A 20,171-nucleotide genomic window follows, 5' to 3' on the forward strand; every position below is an offset into this window, starting at 1 on the left:
ATCATCTGGCAGACTCCATAGTCAGTGTACCTTGAGGAGTTTATAAAACAATGGTATTAATAGTGAGACTGCCACCTAATACATAAGGGGACACAGCATGAAAATAGCATGGCGAAGTTAAGCAATGATGCACTCTGAATAATCTAGCAACTCTAGAAGACTAAATTAGTGCAATAGCTCATCAGCGAAAACATCCCTTTCTAATAAGGCTACTGCCTTGCTCTAGAACAGAGGTGGGCAAACTATGGCCCGCGGGCCACATCAGGCCTGCAGGACCATCCTGCCCGCCCTTGAGCTCCTGGCCGGGGAGGCTAGCCCCCGGCCCCTCCCCCACAGCTACACCGCCATGCGGGCAGTGGGGCTGCGAGGTCCTGCCTCTCTGAGCAGCATGGTAAGGGGGCAGTGGTGGTGGTGGGAGGTTGGGTAGGAGGTCCCGGGAGGGCAGTCAGGGGACAGAGAGCAGGGGGTGGTTGGATGGGGCAGAGGTTGGGGGAGATGGTCGGGGGGGAACGGGGTGGTTGGAAAGGCGCGGGAATCCCGAGGGGCTTGTCAGGCGGCGGAGGTGTGAATAGGGGTTGGGACAGTCTGGAGACTGGTAGCAGGTGGGGTTGGATGGGGGTGGGGTCCCAGGGGGCCTGTCAGCGGGCAGAGATGTGCATAGGGGTTGGGGTGCTTGGATAGGTGTGGGAGACCCGGGGGGCCTCTCAGGGGGCGGGGGTGTGGATAGAGGTGAGGGCAGTCAGGGGACAGGGATAGGGAGCAGGGGGAGTTGGATGGGGGTTGGATCCTGGGGGTGCACGGTTAGGGGCTGGGGCAGTCAGGGGACAAGGAGTGGGGGGGGGTGGATGGGGACAGGCTGTTTGGGGGGCACAGCCTTTCCTACCCGGCCCTCCATACAGTTTCGCACCCCAAAGTGGCTCTCGGGCCAAAAAGTTTGCCCGCTCCTGCTCTAGAACTCAGAGGAACACATCTACTTGTGTTGAAATATTAAAGTTTTTTGATTGTTAATGACACCAGGATTTAATATCAGACACTCAAGTCTCGTCTTAAACTCAATTTTCCTCTTACATACGTGAGAACTCATTGTTTATGTTGAAAAACAAGTTCTTGAACTTGACTTTTGCACTGACATGGCAGAATGTATATTCTATTATAGGATCACAACACCTACTTTGTCTCTTATTTACATTTGTTTTATACCAGAGGAACACCACTGATTTTACTCTTGATTTACTCTGGTGTAAGTGTGGGGAGAATCAAGTCTGTAGTATTTAGAGATGGAGAAGACCTATATGTTCACTCATTCCATCCCTCTGCAAGTTAGGCTATATTCCACCCATTACGGGAGGTACAATATCATATATTAAATTGATACTACTTGTTAAAATACAGTTAGCCAAAGCTGAGAAATAAGATGTGTTCTATTGGTTAAAAATGAAGTCTTGGTAACATGTTGCTCATAATTTTGGTATATTGTTCTTAATATGAAGTCAGCTGTGCCAATTCAAAGAACCTGTTCTGAGTTTGTTTGGAAAATGCTTTAAAATGTATGTTTCTGATACTCAGTGGTATTTCATTAGCGGGTACATATTTATTCTGTTGACTAAAATTTGATGAAATTCTCTAGAGAATAAATGTTGGGCCATTTAATCAGCAGGAAAGGGAGCTATACGAACTTATACAAGCTGAGGATCTGGTTCAATATATTTTAGCCCACTAAAATGTGCTTGTGTCCATAACAATGTGTATTACATCATCCTCATTTGGCTTATTTTCTTGAAATTTCTGATCTATCTTTGTGTGTAGCTTAATTAAGAAAACAGGTTGAGATATTCATTATGAGCTTCATCTTTCAGTGAAATGATTTTTGCATATCATTACAGAGAAAGGAATGCAAATAGTCTGTGATTGTCCTTATTTAATTGTTATAGAACGTTTTATTGCATTCACAGCCAACTGTAGAGCTAATAAGACTGTAGGATTCACTTGATTTACATGCAGCTTAGACCTAAAATACGTAAATGTTGTAAAACTAGTAATGTGAGCGTTTCAGAATTTAGCTGGAACCTTGAAAGCTATGTAAATTGATAGAGGCCTGACATATGTTACTATGTCAAAATACATATAGATTTTTAAAAAATCATTTTAATATCATCAGTCATATTGCAGCAAGAAATGTAAATGTTCATGACATTACATATGGACTGCTCTGAAATGTTCTGACAATCTGCTACGTTTGAGTGATGTTTCAAGCCTGTCTTTTTTCTTTTCTTTTTTTTTTTTTTAACGAGTTTAAAAACACTGCTCATCTCTGTCATATGTTGTACAGGATGAAACATTTTCTTAGCAAGAATCAGACAGCCTGGGTGCTGCTGGAACACAGAGAATATGCCGCTGTCTGTTCAAAATGTAGCCTAATGAGCCAGACTAAATACAATGGACAATAGAGCTGTGGGAAAAGAAAGTGCTTTTGATGGATCTGTGTGGATCAACTGGAGCTTTAACCTCTAACTAGTTTTCATTTTTCATCTTTACAATTTCCATTTCCACTTTTTGTTGATATAAATTACATTTCAATGAATGGATCCTCCAGCCTATGTGATAGTTTTGTGTGCTCCGATAAGGAAACAGCAGGTTATGTTTGGTCTGGTTATTATCCTAGTAATCATTTTTTTGTTTTTTTTTTTCTCTTTCTTAGTCACGACCTATTCCCTCACACCTTACTTCAGCAGTAGCAGAGAGTATCCTGGCTTCAGCCTGTGAGAGTGAAAGCAGAAATGCTGCAAAAAGAATGCGGTTGGATAGACAGCAGGTACTGTTGTTTGGGGTCTACCACATCCATATTTATAATTAATGGAGTGAGAGTAATTTTCATAGAGTATCACACAGAGGGGTGGTACATCTCTTATATTTACTGTTAGCAAAAATAATTAAATGTCTATAGATTTTATGTTTTAAATAAATACATGAAAATGCCTTGTGTAGGTATTTAGAAATGTGTTGAGCATATCTAGTGTGAATGGATGGATAAAGAGATTATCATACATCTGTGTGTAATAGTTGTGTACGTTATGTACTGTATGTGTGTATATTATATATACAAATAATATACATAATGTACAGTGCAGGCATAAAATATATATGTATATACAATTATATAATTATACTTTATATTATTTATATATGTATAATCTTCCTCTGTGTGTGAATTTATAAATATAATGAAGGGTGAAAAGACCTATTTGTTTTTAGTAGAAAGGTTACTGAGATATTTCCCAAACTACTGTACTATCAGTTGTCTTGTAAATCAGTCTTTTAAAATTCATATCAATATTTATCTTATTTTATTCTTACATTATTCAGTATCTAGTATACTGTATGTTAGAGTTGTAACTGTTTGCATTTTATTTGCTGGAAACATGCTTCCTTTCCAACTTAAAATCAAAGTGATATCCAGTCTTAAATTTTGCTTTTTTAATTGCTCCAGGATCATGGTGAATGTCGGACCTTTTTATTTCAGAAAATACATGTTTTTTATTTTATCTGATGATATTGTAAAGTAAAAGCCCAAAAACATCACAACTGTATTGAAACTTGACTTAAACTCATGCTTGATAAACTTTTTCTTTGCATACACTTTTCCAAAGGGATGGACGTTTTGCCTTTATCTACTTTCTGTAGCCTTCCTTCACAGCCTTTCTTGGAACAGTTGATGCTTAGGATTATCCTTTGAATGCTGATAGCTAAGAGTCTGGAAATGTATATTGCTATGTCTTTTTGCTGATATTTTGTCTTTTGTGACATTTCAATTAACGTTATGGATACACCTTAAGGTCTACTAGTTACAGGTATATAAAACATCTAATAAGTGCTGGTTAGTTTAGGGGCTGTTCTCATATAGATTTTGAAGTTTTTTATGTTCTGTCATTTGCTGTCTGGGAAGCAACAGAACCACAGAACAAATGTGCTTAGCTCAGAGAGAAGAGGGAAAATGTTATATTAACAGCAGTTACTTTGGTTGCATTGATAGTCTCCAAAGGGAGAGTTGTCCTGACCATTCCTCCCTGATCACAAAGATGGTGTCAGGCCAAATCAGGGTGACAAAGAGATTGACAGTGAAGAAAAATAGAACCCTTGGGATTCTCTCCAGAATGTGAAAGATTGACTTAAATAGAAACACTTCAAAACTATAGGAGGTAGCCTAACTGAGTACTATTAAGGCATTTTCTGGATTTGGATAATTCCTTTCACCTGCAGGTTTTGGTAGCACTTACAGTAACTTCTTTCAGAGTAACAGCCGTGTTAGTCTCTATTCGCAAAAAGAAAAGGAGTACCTGTGGCACCTTAGAGACTAACCAATTTATTTGAGAATAAGCTTTCGTGAGCTACAGCTCACTTCATCGGATGCATGTAAAAGTAACTTCTTTTAATTTTTACTTCTAAAATGCATAATCTGAAGCAATGAAAACTCCCAATTAATCTTTTTAATTAAAAAGTTCATGTTAAGATCACAAAGCTGCCTGCACAGAAGATATGTTGGATTCTTGATCCTTGCACCTTCCTCACTCTTTTTGGCAATAGGGGCTTGGGGCACTATGGAGACAATTGTAAGTAATTACAGCAACGTCATAACTATAATTTTCCATTCTAAAGTTTCACGGTGTGTTTCTGAAATACGTGGGCAGATTTACTTGAGTCTTATGCCTGTTTACGCAAGCATAGGCTCTGGCAGAGATCCCAGTAGTGGAACCTGTAGGGGGATGAGGTTGCTGTGGTGAAAAACAACTATGTCATCAGTCATGCCAGGAGGACCCTAGCACAGCACAGAAATTGAGTAGTCCTGGCAGGAAGCTAAGAGTGTCTGATAAGCATGCTCATTCAGCAGCTCCCTTCAATGCGTCAGGCCTTAGGAGCCTTGAATTAAAACTCTGCTCCACTTGTGCAAACCCAATGGAGCTCAGTACTGATACCACCACTTATCGTCCAAAGGAGTCCGACTGTCCTGCGAAGCAAGGTGTAATGAGCATCCCTGCTGCCAGCTCTTTTAGAATATAGCCTGTAAATAGTCTATGTATCTATATCTATATAGACCTATATATTATACATATAATATATAGGATGGGATTTTCAAAGGAGCCTCAGGGAGTTAGTCAACCAGATTCCATTGCAAACCAAAGGGAGTTAGGTACTTAACTCCCTTAGACTCCTAAGAAAATCTTAGCCATAGTTACAATATATAAATCCTGCTATGCAGAAAACTTGTATCCATCTATGCTGAAAACTGCCTGAGGCAGATATATTGCCTCTCAGAGTGAAGGGGTTGTGCAGTTGGTGATAAACCCTTTCAAGTTCTGCAGCATTCATTTCCCACTGCATGGACCCACCTCCACTTCCTTGCATCTCCCCGCATACTTTAGGGAGTCTACCACTGTTGATGCTAGAATTACAGAGTCCTTGCACTCCCTGAACACAAGGACTGGGATTGTGCCTGGCCCCTACACTTGGCATATGTGGTGGTGACTTCTTGACCTCTGTTCTCTCTGACCCTGATGTCCCCTCAGGCACAACGTGTCCCATAACAGGCTGTTGGAGTGTGTTACATACAGATCTCAAATAGGAGTTTGAGGCTTTAAAATATTTTACCTCCCAAGACAAGTATTTTAAAAATGATTTGGTAAATGGTGTTAATTTCAACAACAGTTTTGATGAATAATCAGCCCAACAACGGTTTGAGTCAATGAAAAGATCTAATGCAAAAGTCAAATCAAAGGTAACCCCAAATTGTTTTTAGTTGTTTAATGTTTATTAAAGACAAACAGAATTGTTGATGGTACTAATTACTTTCACTCCCAGTTATTAAAAGAGAAGGCAACAAATATAAAAGATAAAGCATTTGAGGTTAAGTGCTTTATTATATTATCCACATGTAACGTATCCACCAGGAAGAAAAAAAATCCCCAATAGTGCCTAAAAGGTACCGTAAAGATGCAAGCTCTCTTTGTGTACTCTTTTGTGTGACGGTGACAAATATTGCATTTTATGAGCAACTTCCTTGCTGTATTCTGACAAATACAATAATAAATTTGGCCCTGATCCAGAAGAGCACTCAAGCCTGTGCTTAACATGAAGTGTGGGAGAAGCCATTGTGACTACTTACATGCTTTGCTAGACTGAAGCTCTAATGCCCTCCATGTAAAAATCAAATTTTTGAAAATAAGGTAGTAAAAACTGGCCCTTAGGGAAGTAATCTATTTTCAAAATATGTGATTTATTAAAATCAGGCTCATAATGAGAAACTAACTTCAACCTTACCTATGGAGAGACCAGCATCTTTCCATAATGTTTGAATATGTAATATAAAGCATTGTCAGTTGTGTAGTTGTTTCCTGCAAGTAATACAAACATGTTTACTAGGTCATGATAGCTTGGGCTATAATGCTTAGCTGTCTGACTGTGTTAGATGTTACCCAACTGTTCTTTTTAACTTGAATGTATCTAGATTACCTTGAGGTTAGGCTCAGGTGGTTGGCCTGAAACCTGAATAAGTGCAGAGGATTTACATATAAGATGAATATTATCTGACTTCAGAGTATTGTCACTTCAATTTGTGTTAGTCATCCAGGAGTTATTGTTTATATTTTGTAACTACATGGCTTTATCCCACCGTACACTGGTAACTGCTCCAAGAAAAAAAGATTATGGACAAGATGGTGGGGTCTAGCTGATCTGCCCGAAGCCCAGGTCAGGAGGTGGTGTGCAAAAGCGGTACAGACCTCACCTTTACACTACCTGGTCCTGCCTCATCTCCATTCGGGATCAGACCCCTGGCCTGGATTTTGGATGGAGTTGCTTCCAGCCTATGTTCTGAGGGCTTCTCTAATTTATGTTGACTGCAAATGGGCATAAGGGACCAAAACTACAGCTGAAAGTCAGTGAGGCCCTTTTTATCTTCTTCTTTTGCAGCAGGGAAGGAATATGGCATTATCAGATCCTCTGTGCCACTGAAGGATCATGTTTACCAATGGGGTGATCTTCCCTGAGTCAGTATTAAACTGGCTTACGGGCCCTGTTGCACCTGTGGTGAAATCAGTGCAAAGTAGTTACACTGAGTTGTAGGGTCTAGCATGTTGTGAAATGGAGAGTTTTGAATGAAACTTAGCACAGCCAGAATAAAAACACATTTGTATACATATATTGTATATGGTGAATAGGTACGTGGCAGTGACAATAGCTTTTATTGTATGCTTCATGTTAGGAACTTAGTTAGGATTAGGTTGATTAGACTGATGGGGAATAAACTGTGGAACAAATTGACTCCTCACTAAGCACACTGGCAATCTTCAGAGAAAGTGTGATGACTGTGGCAGCATGAACTTCTGTGTGCATTTACCCCCTCACTGCAATGGTGCTGGACCAGGTTTTCTAGTGGGGGTGCTGAAGGCGGAAGCCATGTATTTGGGTGGTGGTTACTACTTCAAGGCAGGGAGTGTGACTGATCCTCTAGTTCCAGCACCTGTGCCTCACTATGGAAGCCCTAAGGGGTTTCTGAGGGCAGGAGTCTGCTGTGGAATCCTGGGCCACGTAGCTGGAGTTTCAGCCATAGGCCTGGTAGCGCTGCTGTGTGATCTAAAATCTTAGCAATTTCTGACTTTGCATCATTTTAGCAGGTCAAGGGTTGGGCTCATGGTAGAGGTATGGCGTGGTCTTCACCACACCAACCCACGCCTCCATAAAGGCCGCCCAGGAGCAACTTTGGCATGTGGTTCCCAGTGAGAAAAGAGACCTAGGGTTTGGCCACAGGATCCTCTCCATCCAAAGCAGAGAGGGCTAACCAGATTTCTAGGAGCTGCCAGCAGGGAGCCTTGGGCCTCTGATGAATCTCCCAAAATATGGGGATGTTCTTGACTTTCAGGGAAGGGTGAGACTGGTTCTCTTTTCATCCGTGGAAGAATGAAAAAGAAAGAAATTTTTTCCCTTCCTCTCTCTCTTGGTCACTAATTTGCACCGACCCTTCCTTTTTATAAGAGAGAGTGAGGAGAAGATTGATTTCAAACAGGCAAATAAGGAAATAGAACAATACTGGAAAAAATCATCTTTATTGTTCTTTGGACACAAACGTTGTACATAACATTATGCACCTTTTTTCTCTATTATATTTAGAATTAATTCTTACTGGTTTCCCACTTGCTTACGTTGTAGGTTTTATGTATAACAAAATATTGCTTGTTTTTAAATGAGGCAAAAAGGTGAGAGGAAACTTGCCACCAAAAGAGTATCTGGGCTCAAGGTAGGGGAGCGGGGTGGGGGAAGGTGGAAAGAGAAAGACAGCAGATTAAAACAGCTCCTTCAGTATGTGAGCTCTAGTCTAACTTGTCACATGTATGTCTGGATGAGTGTATGGGTCTCTTTCTATACAAATATCCATATTTGGCAAGATCTTCAACTGGTGTAAATTGATGTAGCTCAGCTGACTTCACTGGAGCTCCATTGATGTATATCAGATAAGGATCTGTCCCATTACACAAACATTATTATGTGTGTGAATAATATTCATACCTATTTCTGAAGATAGCAGACCAGATTGTCCCCTGGATTCAGGTTGCTGTGTGTCGCTCATGCAAAGTGACCTTCAAGTCAATGTACCCAGCCATAGGAAGGAGCACCTTAGCACAGGGGGATCTTGGGGTGTAGAACCAGCACAATGGTTTGGATTCAGTTTCCCACTCTGGGGTCGGCGTTAGTGTGTAAAGACAGGATACCATCAGATCTTTATCCATTATGCCAGAAGGCAGGTCCAGCACATAGACAGCCCAGGATCAGGGGAATACAAAGGTGTTTTAACTTCCCCTTTGCACCCCATTCATCCCCAAACTACACTGGGCGCTCCGTTGCCACACCCAAGGATTTAGCCCACTATAATAGTCACTACTTTTAATTTTCAACCTGATATTAGACCAGCAAGCATTCGTTATTTCATGAGAAATCATTTTGTCACTTTAGTTTCATTATGACTGAAGAGCTGTGATTTTTAAATTAGCCGACTTTTCGGAGAGTGCTGAGCTGAAATATTGTACAGAATATACAAATTAAGAAGTAGACTTTTATAGTTTTCCTCTCTTTAAAAAAGTAAATATAAAGGGTACAGCTTCCTTTTGATTCCAGAGACCTGTTCTGAGTAATAAAAATGAGACCGCTTCCTAGCCAGCCACAGCTGATGTCATCATAGATTCCCTGCACGGAAACACCATAATAATAATTGTCGTGCAAAAGCCAGAAGTCCAAATTAGTTGAGTTTGATTTAATTCAACTATTATTTATTATTGCCTGTAAGGCAAATGTGCAGTAGTACGATGAAACTGTCAGAATATGTGTATGTCTCCATATGTGTGTGGGAGACAATTTCTCTTCCAGTGAAGAAAGCAGTTATATTCAAATTTTCTTTAATTCTTGATATGGGATCATACATTTGAGATAGCTTAAAAACAACTCAGTGTTAATCTCTCCATATCTGTCTCTAGTTTCATTATTTCTTCAAGTACCAAAGGAGGATCTATTTATCTAAGTGTTAAATCTAGTTCTGATTTAGTCACAACATTAACATGGTCTTTCACGTTACATTTCTGAACCCCGTGGAAATCATCAGTTTCTGAAATTAAAAAATAACTTTGTTAATTATTCAGCCTTTTCATTGCCTCTTGAGTATGGCAGGTTATAGTGTGCTTTATTGTAATGGTTACACACATTTTGAAAAAAGGAACCACCTTTCCATCTGAAAGAGCCCTATGACTTTACATAATGTGATTTGTAGCCACACAGATTACCGACTAGTAATGCTCCAAGGTACTAAAAGATAATATCCAGCACCCAGAGGAGGTATATGCTTGAAGATCCCAGGTCTACGCTGTACAGAGTAACATAAATGAAAGATAAATTGGCAAAGATGTGGAGACTTTAAAAAACTAACCCTCTTCCCCTCCATTCCAGTTTTTGGCAAAATAGAAACAAATTTACAGATCTGAATGCTATAGAAGACGGTGGAGGGGTAAAAATTTTTGCTTCATTTAGTAATTTTAACAGTATTGCTTTTAGCTGCTAGAGGAGTAGAAGTAGATGACTATTAGGTTTCTGACAAAGCAATTATGGCCTAGACACATATGCTGGGAGCTGACCTGACATTTGCCTCTGGATAGTTGTCATAGCAGCAGCCTGAATAGAGCAGCTTGATACAAATGCATGCTGCAGAGTGGATGTAAGTTCTGCACTAATGCAATACATCTGAATGTTAATAAAAGTGCACACATACTGCCACTTAGCTGAAGCCACTGCTATTGTGTTTCATTCCATTTGTCTAATTCCTAAATGTTCACTTTTAAATCAATTCAGGTTTGCAAGTTTATGTTAATGATCTACCTTCAGCCAATTTGTGGCGCCTTCTCTCTAGGTGACTCAGTGGTAACAAGGGGGTTGATGCTCGGGGAAGACTTTTCAAATACAGTTTTGTTAACAAAAGAGATGCCCAGCTGCTACAAACCAGGAGCAGCCAATATTGCCGTTAAGAAAGGAAGAAATTATCTGTGGACAAATTATAGATAATTACAAACTGTTTTGGAAGAAACTAATTTATATGGCAATGCGGGAGTGGACCATTCCAGGACCACTGTATCAGGTTTTCAGCATGGAGAAGGAATTAAGGCCTCTAATCCTTTGTACTTGAGGACTGAGAGTTAGAATCTCAACTCTGTCTTTAATGCATGGGTTCTAAATTTTGACAGTGAGCAGTTATCTCCTGGATTACAGTTCAGACAGTAGGAAAAGAGGATGGGGGATATATAATTTTGTGTGTGTGTGTTTACTTTCCAGATAAATGTACACTGCAGCTCTTGAGAGGAAGGAAGAAACAAATTGCAGAGTTCCTTCATGCCTCTTTTTATTCTGTTGTTTATATTCTTAATTTCTGTATCAAGTGCAGACTTGGGCAACATTTGCTACAGAAAAAGCAAGCATGCAAACATACCTCCCAACAAAAGGCTAGATTTGTGCCTTTAAGGCAATGCTTATAGTAAAGGATGGTAGGAGGCTACAGTCCCCCAGCAGGAGCATGGGACATGTTCCGCCTCAGGAACTAACAATACCTACCAGAGCTCCTCAGCGTGCATGGGGAACAACAGCCCATTACAGGGTGCAGCTTTTCTCCACTTCCTCTGTGCAGGCTGGTGTGGAAGGAATAAGGCCTTGCCTCCTTCTGGCCCCCTTTGGAGCACCAAGTGTCCCTGGAAGAGCAGAGAGAAAAGACACTGCAATTGTGCCTAGCCTGTGCATGACAGCATTGCAAGGAATGGAGGGAAGACTCCTTGAGCCATCACTCCACTGTGCATCTGCATAAGGAACTAGCAGAATCAGGCTCAAAATGTTTGCATTTGAGAATGGGAGGTTTCTTGAGTCTTTTAGACTATAAAAGAGCAATTAGAAAAATCCTTTCTATTTGAGGCAATTAAAAGCAACCTGTTAAAAACAAAAATGCTAACACAAATGTAATAGGCCAGAGGTTTCAAACTTTAGTCGATGCATGTCAGCAGAAGCTGGAGAATACTTCGCACCTCAGAAAAATCAGAATACCTGAGGTTAATGCAGCTAAGTACTGTACGTGGTTGTTTGAATAGGGATTCAGGTATCTAATTTCAGGTATACAAATTGGACAGTTTTGACCACAGATTAATAAACCATCTCTGAGAATAGTTTGGCATCCTCACATAAATAGACACATACGTGTGCATGCACATAAGCTTTTGGTTTAGGCCTTTTTCCTCTCCCTCCACATCCCCACCCAATGATTATTTCTCTTCTGAATTGAACGACAATTTCCTTTTGTGCTTCCAAATTACACATTCTAACCACTGAGGCACAAAATGTTATGCAGGCACAATTTAGCTGGGTATGGATTATTGTCAAGAGATCAAATTATGTGCAAGCACTGAGAAATTTAGCTTCCTACCCACAATGCAATAGCCATATTGTCAAGAGGAGGAATATAAGCAGCATTGTAATTTAAATCCCACTACCTTTCAAGTTAATGGCAAAACACCTCGTGATTTCACTAGCTCAGGATTGGGCTCTTTGTTATTAATAGATGCAGTTAGAATGGAATGTTGGATATTGCAGACAAAAATATTCCCCATCCCAAAAGGTATTAAATTTGATACATATATTTGACAGGAATAGTGCACCAATCATGCAGTAGCAAATAATTTCATGCCTTGGACACACAGTGAGGTGAACACCTAATTTTTTATTTAAACATAGCTTTTAGAAAATTAGAAAGAGTATGGATTCATTTTTTCCATGTGGTAATTTCTCTTTAGGGTTATCCAGAAGGGTCCACATGCAGCAGAATCTGGGCATGTACAGCTGAAATAGATGCTGCTTGTTTCAGTGTAGACACTAAAGATCCAGAGGTGTAATAAAATATTTGAAGTGGGTTAAAATTAATACCAAAACTTATCTGAAGCCTTTGGAGCTGAAGGATAAAGGCTGGACAGGCAGGTAAAAGTGGCTTTGGAAATATCTATATAGCAGCCCCAGGAGTTCTTCTCTACCCCTCTTTGGAGCTGGGCTGGTCTGAGTAGGCGGCAGCATTAATCTTCTCCTCTAAGCCTGTGTAAGGATCATGGATTCTTCTTTCCCCACCATACAGTTAAGAAGGAAGCATGGATCTCTGCTACCCAGAACCAAAAATGGAGATAGCAGAGGTGGACATTTTCTCCTCCCTACCACACACTGCAGGCTGGAGCGTGGAGACATGTCTTCCCCCATCCTTTCATGTGGATATACCAAATGAAATGTGATCTATTTTTAAACCAGTCCCATAGTCCCTTGTCTTGACTGGGTTGAGACTAGCGTCTAAGAGCCTATTCATCTGCTATTTCCTGCTTATGGTCACCTATAGGAATTGCAGTGGGAGTCTGGCTGCCCTGTAGCACAGAGGGGAAGTTATGTTTTTGAGAGTGAAGACTTGTCTACATACAAACTTGCACCAGTTTAATTAAATTGATTTAGTTAAACCAGTACAAAAACCACTGTGTGGACATGGTTTATTTCAGTTTAGCTGAAACCTGTCTCTAATCAACTGAAGTTAAACTGAAATAAACCACGCATAAACCAAAATAAGTGTCCAGATGGGGTTTAACTAGATCTCTTAAAATTCACGTCTAGTTAGATGTGTGCAACACTCCATGTATCAACAAGTTGTTTATGTGCAGCAGCAGGGGAGATATTTATATAATCCAAACATTGGCCAGACATCCCCAAACTAAGACTATTTTTCAAAGTAAAAATAATGAACCAAAAATACACTGCCCCAGAACAGCACCAGCTGCTAGATGCCTGGCATGGAGCAAGGCAGCCAAGCATGCTGTGGCCTGCAGCCCAGGCAACATGCCAAAAGAATCCTTCTCTAGAATAAGGAAATTTGGGGTACTGATCTTTAATGCAGTGCTCAAAGCCACTGCTTGTGACTTGTGATATTTCTTATCAGCCTTCTTCTTTATTGACTCCTTTAATTAAACAAATCAGAACCTACACTTTCCTAAGGCCAGTAAAAGGTTGCTATTTTGTTTTTCTTGTTTATGCATTCTAGTTTGAAAACTCACTGACTCTCCGTAAGGGAATGAGAGGGTCATATCCCAAGAGCATTTACTGTTCATCTACTGACTCTTGTTTTAAAATGTAAAAATCTTACTTTATCAAAGGTAATGATTTTGGGGCTTGGCTCACATACTGCACAGTAGCAGGTCAAGGTGAAATTCATAATAGGAGAAATTTCCTTTTTCTTAGGGCCATATTTCTCTCTTCCAGTAAATGTGGGGTTTTTTTTAAAGTGTTCAGAATGTATGTATTTGCTTCTAAGATTTTTTTCTTTAACTACAAAAGTCAGGTTATACCGGAGGCAGTGTATGAAAGCAGACAGCACACATCAAATGCATGCAAGAAATTTTAGTTTTCACAGATTTACAGTTCAAATTTAACAAGGCAGACTTAAAATAGAGTAACTACATATCAAACAGCCATAATGAAATAAAAGATAAAACACTTTAGTATCTATGATTCACTATGTTCATACAAATAATTTTAAAACATTAGCTATTAAAAGCTTTCCAGCTGGCTTCTCACTCTGCAGAAAATTTTGTTCTGTTTAACTTTATAGCAGAATCATTTGAAATTGCTAAATGCAAACAGTATATGTGCACACTATGTAAGTAGCAAAGCTTCCCTTAAATACTCTTTCATTAGTCTTTATAACTTGTAAATCCATACAATAAATACCTGAGCCTGTGTTTGAAGACAGGCAGTAGGCATCCAATGCATCCCAAAAAGTGCTTGCTCACTTTTTATTTTCTTCTGGTCAGGAGAAGTAGGTTTGTAAAGACAGCTATCAGCCACTTGGTACCAGAATTCACCCATTAAGGAGAACATTTACATAAACTTTTCAATACTCAAACGCCTACAAATCTTATTTTTCTTCTAAAGAAAGAACTCTAACATATATACATTTTACTTTAGTGGTAACAAATAACCAGCACCAGCCTCACTCTTCATGTCAAGGTTGTCATCTTCTGGTTCTAAATAAAGAAGAATTTATTTCAGAATCTGATTTTATAGTGTAATCTGCATATTCCAACATATGTAACATGAAGGTTGGAAATAGTGTCCAGTTATCAGAAAGCAGCAGGCACAATACAACAGGATAAAGCTCGAGCTGATGCAACATGTAATGTCACCCCACAGGTTTTCAACAAATGTCTTTTGTTTATTTAATTCTCCAAGCCCTAGATCTAGTAGGCGTAGCACAAGCTGTTTGGTGTCAAGAAAAAGTGCTATCAGTAGTGGGAATTCTATGAATTGCAATTCTCTCAGTGAAGAGACCTGCAGTAAGAGGTTTAACTGTGGCAACCCTGATAATATTGCAATTTTAAAATCTGCAAAACTGGCACAAGCAGTGCTCTAAGAGTCCCACACACTTCCCCAAAACATCCCTAAATAATCTGATTGACACATTTAATATTTCTCGTTTTTGGCACTGCTGCTGCCATTGCATCATTGACTTCAGTGGAGCTATGCTGATCTACAGCAGCTGAAAATCTAACCCATCACATTCACTGCAAAATGTGGCTATATTAGATTAAAAAGAGGTTGATGGTGTAACTACGATTGCTAGGATAAGACATCTTCATTTTAATCAAACACCAGTATTTCATTCTGTGTTCTTCAAATGTACATGTACCATGCTCAAAGAGCTAAGTGCTGCATAGCAAAATTTGTGCTGAATGAGAACAATAGACTAGGAAAGGAGGAATTCCTCCTGCTTTGCATCACAGTTCATCAGTAAATACTATGTCATTGTCATCATACATCAGTATCAGTGCTACATTGATTCATCCAACTCATCACCTGAAGGCAGAACTGTTCACGGGTTGAGAAAAGATGACATAGTTTCCAGGGGTTTCAGTTTGATTTTGTTTTGAAGAAAGGTCAGATATTTAAAGACTCATCCATTTGCACTGCCCATGAATTGGAAAGTTGCAAAAAATGATAATCATCCTTGTTCTGCAAGCAGTTGTCCATTGCAGACGATATTGGCTTCCAAAGGCCCTTAGCGGATACACCAAACCACACAGTTCTCTCCTAAGCAGAACCCTTACCCCTTCGCCACAAACACTTCATCTGGAGTTTGTTTATTCTCAGATTTTCATTTACTTTTATTCTAATAAGAGATGTCCTGGAAGCTGGAGTTCTTTATCCAGTGCTTCATGTTTATAATATTTGTCATTCAATGATTATACTATTAGCCTGGTGGTCTACGGGTAACATAATAATACTGCTCCCATATTCCCTTGCTTCCAATCCACCTGGGCTCTGAGCTCTGTGGAGGCACCACAGGAGAAGGAGTATTTCACATCCTCCTCCGAACTGCTCACCTCTGGCAGGCTGGAAGAGTAAGTTCACGTCTCCGGAGAAAAATGCATCTAGCCTTCCTTTGCACAGGGAACGCTGGTCACAATGTGAAGTTAAAATGGCAAAAATATATGAAGATCCCGAAAGGACACTCCTACCAAACCAAGGGCTAAATCTTGACTTTAGCATGAGCCCTGAGTAAGGCCCCGTGCATTGTTGCATTGCCTCTGGGTCTGCCCAAGAAGGTGACTGACTCAGAGTCACAGCCTGCCTCCGTATCTCCTCACTGCTCTTAGGAGGAAGTTTCCTGCGCGAGGCCTATGCCCAGAGCAGCATACCTTCCCGACATACTAGCTATACTAACTAGTCCACTGGGGGTGGAGCCAAGGCTCCACTTGCTGTCTGCTGCGTTCTGCCCATCTACGCAGCAAGGGCGTAGCAGCTGCGGAGATACTCTCCTCCCAGCACTGCAGCCTTTCAGCTGCTGTCTTCGTTTGAATGCCTGAGTTTCTTCACAATGAATATTGAAGCAATGACCATAATAGGTACATTACTAAAGGGCTGTGCCCATTTTAATCACTCCGCAAAAACTCTCTGAGTTCATTCCAAACCAGGTGGAATTCTACCTTCTATTTGATTGAAGATATTCTTAATCAGAAAATAGCAGTCTTTGGACACAGCATTTAAAATTTCATGGGGGAGGCATTGTTTTTCATTCAGCTCAATGTGCCATGCTGGAACACCTGCTGGAAACCATTTGCAATTGCTGCCAAAGACATCAGCGGTGAAACTCTTAATTAGTTAAGTTATCCACTTTGTCCACATGTTCAAAACTTTAAAGCAAGCACAGACCTCAGCCATGTCCCTGCATATAGTCTCCCCCCCCTTTTTTTTTTTTGCATAATACAAAACCCCCAAAACAATTTGGCAAGGCTGGTCGTCTCAGGTCAATACTAAAATAGCAGGGGCTGCAACAGTAAGTGGATTAACTTGCAAACCACCTGCCCCATTGTACCTGGTTCAAGCATCTGTCATTAGTCTCTCCCTTTGTGAGCACTAAATTCAGCCACACATTTTAAATTGAAAGACTTTTTTGCATCTCTTTGTCCACTGGTGGAAAAAGATCAAGGCATGGGCAAAGCATATATACTAACCCACTTTCTAGACCCTCACTAAAGAATGGCAGACTTCTCCCAGACAGTATAGATACTGATAAAGATTTGTCATTTTTTATTTGATGAGGTAGAGGCCCTGCTCTTTAAAACAAGAAAATTTCTCCTTCTCCAGTAACTTAGTCCCGGAGTTGTCCACACACTGACCTCTGGGGTTGATTTCTGAAACTGAAATGTCAAAAGGGGAAAGTGTATGTTGCTCTCCAGCTATCAGAAGGGATAATGAATTTTGCTAAAACTGATGTTGGCATGAAAGATGATCCCTTTGCTGTGCTGCTGTTCTACCAAAAGCATTTCATCAACCCTTGCTGCTCTGATCATTTTGATTTGATAACCAGCACCTCTTCTGAAAAGGTTTTCCATTCGGCAGGTGAAGTAGCAGTGACCAAAGAATTAAACATTTCAGTCTATGGATGTGGTTCTATCAGAAATGCAGACGCGTGAGATCCATTTCCCCCTCTTCTCCACATAGCACATTTTTATTTTGATCTTTTGCATTGCAATTCCATGCTTTCATGTCTTGTCAAATGTTGGCATCTATAGCCTTTGATGGTGGATGGTGATGTTGGCAGTTCATTTTAGTATTTATAGCCTTAATGCAGAAGGAATCTACTGCTCTTCTAAACAGAAACTAGTGCAAGCCATTCTGATCTTTGTTCTCTAGGCTGTATCATGAAGACTCTTCATATAAAATTGTTTGTTATTTTTGTCCCTAAAATATAAATAGCCCAAAGAGTTTCAAATACTGAACTCCAGAGAGGAATCCAAACTAAATATCTAGAGTTTTTTGGGAAACACATCAAATACTGTAGTATTTGCAAAAGTATCTATTTTTTTTTGTATAATGTAATGAACGTGCCAGAAAAGTTAAAGCTAAGTATATGTGGTGCCCTTATGGTCATGGTCAAGTTTAAAGGTTCATTTTGGTTCAGACAGGAACCTGAAAGTTTGAATGAGTGGACTATCCAAATCTTTTTGGTCTGCAAAATGGGGCTGTAAATCTCACAAGAATAAGGCTTTCTAATGAGATTTCTATGAGACCCCACTTATGTTCAGGCTTAATATACTACACTTGCAGCTTTTGTTCTGATGCTTTGGTGCTTCCAGTCCTGACAGAGGCATGTAAACGTGAGAAAAACAATTAGGATAAAGTTATCAAAACATTTCCAAACAACAAAAATGTTGAGAAACAGTCAAGTTCATTGTTGTATCCTTAACTCATCAATTGGGGGAGGGGGAATGACACAAATGGAGTCCTTCTGTTAACCTGTGGTAAGACAGTTCTCAGCCCTAGCATCTCGCTCTTTAGCAGGAACTATGTCCACTGGGTTTGTAGCAGTCAGCCTGTAAGGAAAGGAATCTTTGCATCTCTGAACAATGGCCACTCTCTTCCAAGTAAGGATCAGCCTTCATCACCAGACCTGTCTAGAGAATGTTAGATGTCTCCTGGGGCTTTCAATGGAATGAAAATTGTAAAGTGTCCTCATGACCTAGCCAAAGATGGGGAGAACCACTTGGCACAGAAATCTTTCTTGGTTGGTTATCAGAGAATGAGGGCTGCTTCTTCTTCGAGTAGTTTCCCTGTGGGTGCTCCATTCTTGGTGTGCATGCTCCCCACGCACCCGGGATTAGAGACTTTCATTAGCAGTGTCCATTCAGCCCAGGCTTGTGCCATTGGCATCCCCGTGCGCTGCACCGATGCTATATCAAGCTGCGCAGGCAAACCACTCCCTCAATTCCTTCTCAAGTGCCTCGGACCAAGACAGACCTAGTGTGTCTGCTTCTTGCCTGCCGCACGAGTTTTGGAGCTTCTTGTTAGTTAGCTAGTTAATTTAGTATTTGGGTTTTTTAAAAGCTTTTCTAGTTATAGAGAGACCAAAAGAGACCTGGACCTCCTGGGGAGGAAGGCCTACCCATTGGCTACAGAGCACTTTCATATTGCAAATTACCAAGTGTTGATGGCCAAGTACGACTTTATCAACTACATGAAATTTGGGTTGTTTATTGAGTACCTTCCCCCAAATTCTCCCTGTGAAGGACATGCCCAGTTCACCAGGGTTCAAATGCTGCCAGTCAGTGACAAATATTTGAAGTGTGTTTGCTGACTGAGCTAATCACATGTGCTGCAGAAGTGCAACTTCGGCCCAGCTCTGAAATCTAGGGCTCGGAAGAACCAGAAAGTCAAACTTCGACTACTCATGAGGGAGTGTTCCATCTGCCCCACTTCAGAACCAGGTCAGGACCCCCCTGGACATCAGTTTCCAGGAACCTTCAATGCACCTTGGTGCAACATTCTCAGAGGCGAAATCCTCAGAGAACCCAAAAGCCTCTCAGAAGAGAAGATCTATTTCCCCTCCCAGTGATTTCCCCCTCAAAAAGACTTCAGTCTCCAGCCAGATCTATGGCCTCTGACAGGTCTACCTTGAGGCTCAGTACCATAGGTGGGAAAGGTTCCTTCGGTATAAGGGACATGGGAAAATGCCATGGCTCTAAGACTAAACAGGGCTCTGGGAAGACCCTGGTGCCATCAGCTGAGGACTGTACCAAACATAGAGGATTGATACCATCATCTTGAACTCCACTCCCTGTGCCCTTAACAAGTGTCATGATACCATGTAAGCCTTTAACTTCATTGGCTCCAGCCTCAAAGCACTCTACGGCTCTGGTACCATCAAATAAGGATAAACACTCAGTACCGCAACATTCTTGGTAACACAGAACTTCCAATACCAGTGTCTTCATTGTCAGCAGGTACCAAGAACCTCTTGGTCTCTGGAACCCTTCACCTCCCTGGCGCTGTCTCCCCCTTATTCTCTGGGAGTTCCTCCATTAGAAGAAGAGGCTGATAGTGATGATGACTTTCTCTCTGCTTCTTCCATTTCAGTGCAGGGTTCTCCAGTACACCCTTACACTAGCCCCCCCCCCCATCCCAAAGGAGAAGGGAAGATGCTCTGGGACCTCAATATTCCTTGAAGGAGCAACCCTGGATGCCACCCCCTCCCATGTATGGGCCTCAATGGTCATAATGGGCAGGCGATTGTTGGCAATTCT

General features: G+C 40.7%; 1 protein-coding gene across 5 annotated transcripts in view; it reads left to right on the forward strand.

The window, feature by feature from the left end:
- Positions 1-20,171, forward strand: part of NOL4 (nucleolar protein 4) — a 269,070-nt gene that overhangs the window by 226,966 nt on the left and 21,933 nt on the right. For 4 of the 5 annotated variants that reach the window (XM_077809017.1, XM_077809018.1, XM_077809020.1 and 1 more), the window contains one exon: positions 2,699-2,812. The exons of the other annotated variant lie outside the window; for it this stretch is intronic. In XM_077809017.1, the coding sequence (XP_077665143.1) occupies positions 2,699-2,812 (114 nt within the window). The remainder of the gene's footprint in view (positions 1-2,698; positions 2,813-20,171) is intronic. 5 annotated transcript variants of the gene reach the window in all.

Source organism: Eretmochelys imbricata, chromosome 2 (genome assembly GCF_965152235.1).
Source record: "Eretmochelys imbricata isolate rEreImb1 chromosome 2, rEreImb1.hap1, whole genome shotgun sequence".
Lineage (NCBI taxonomy): Eukaryota > Metazoa > Chordata > Testudines > Cheloniidae > Eretmochelys > Eretmochelys imbricata.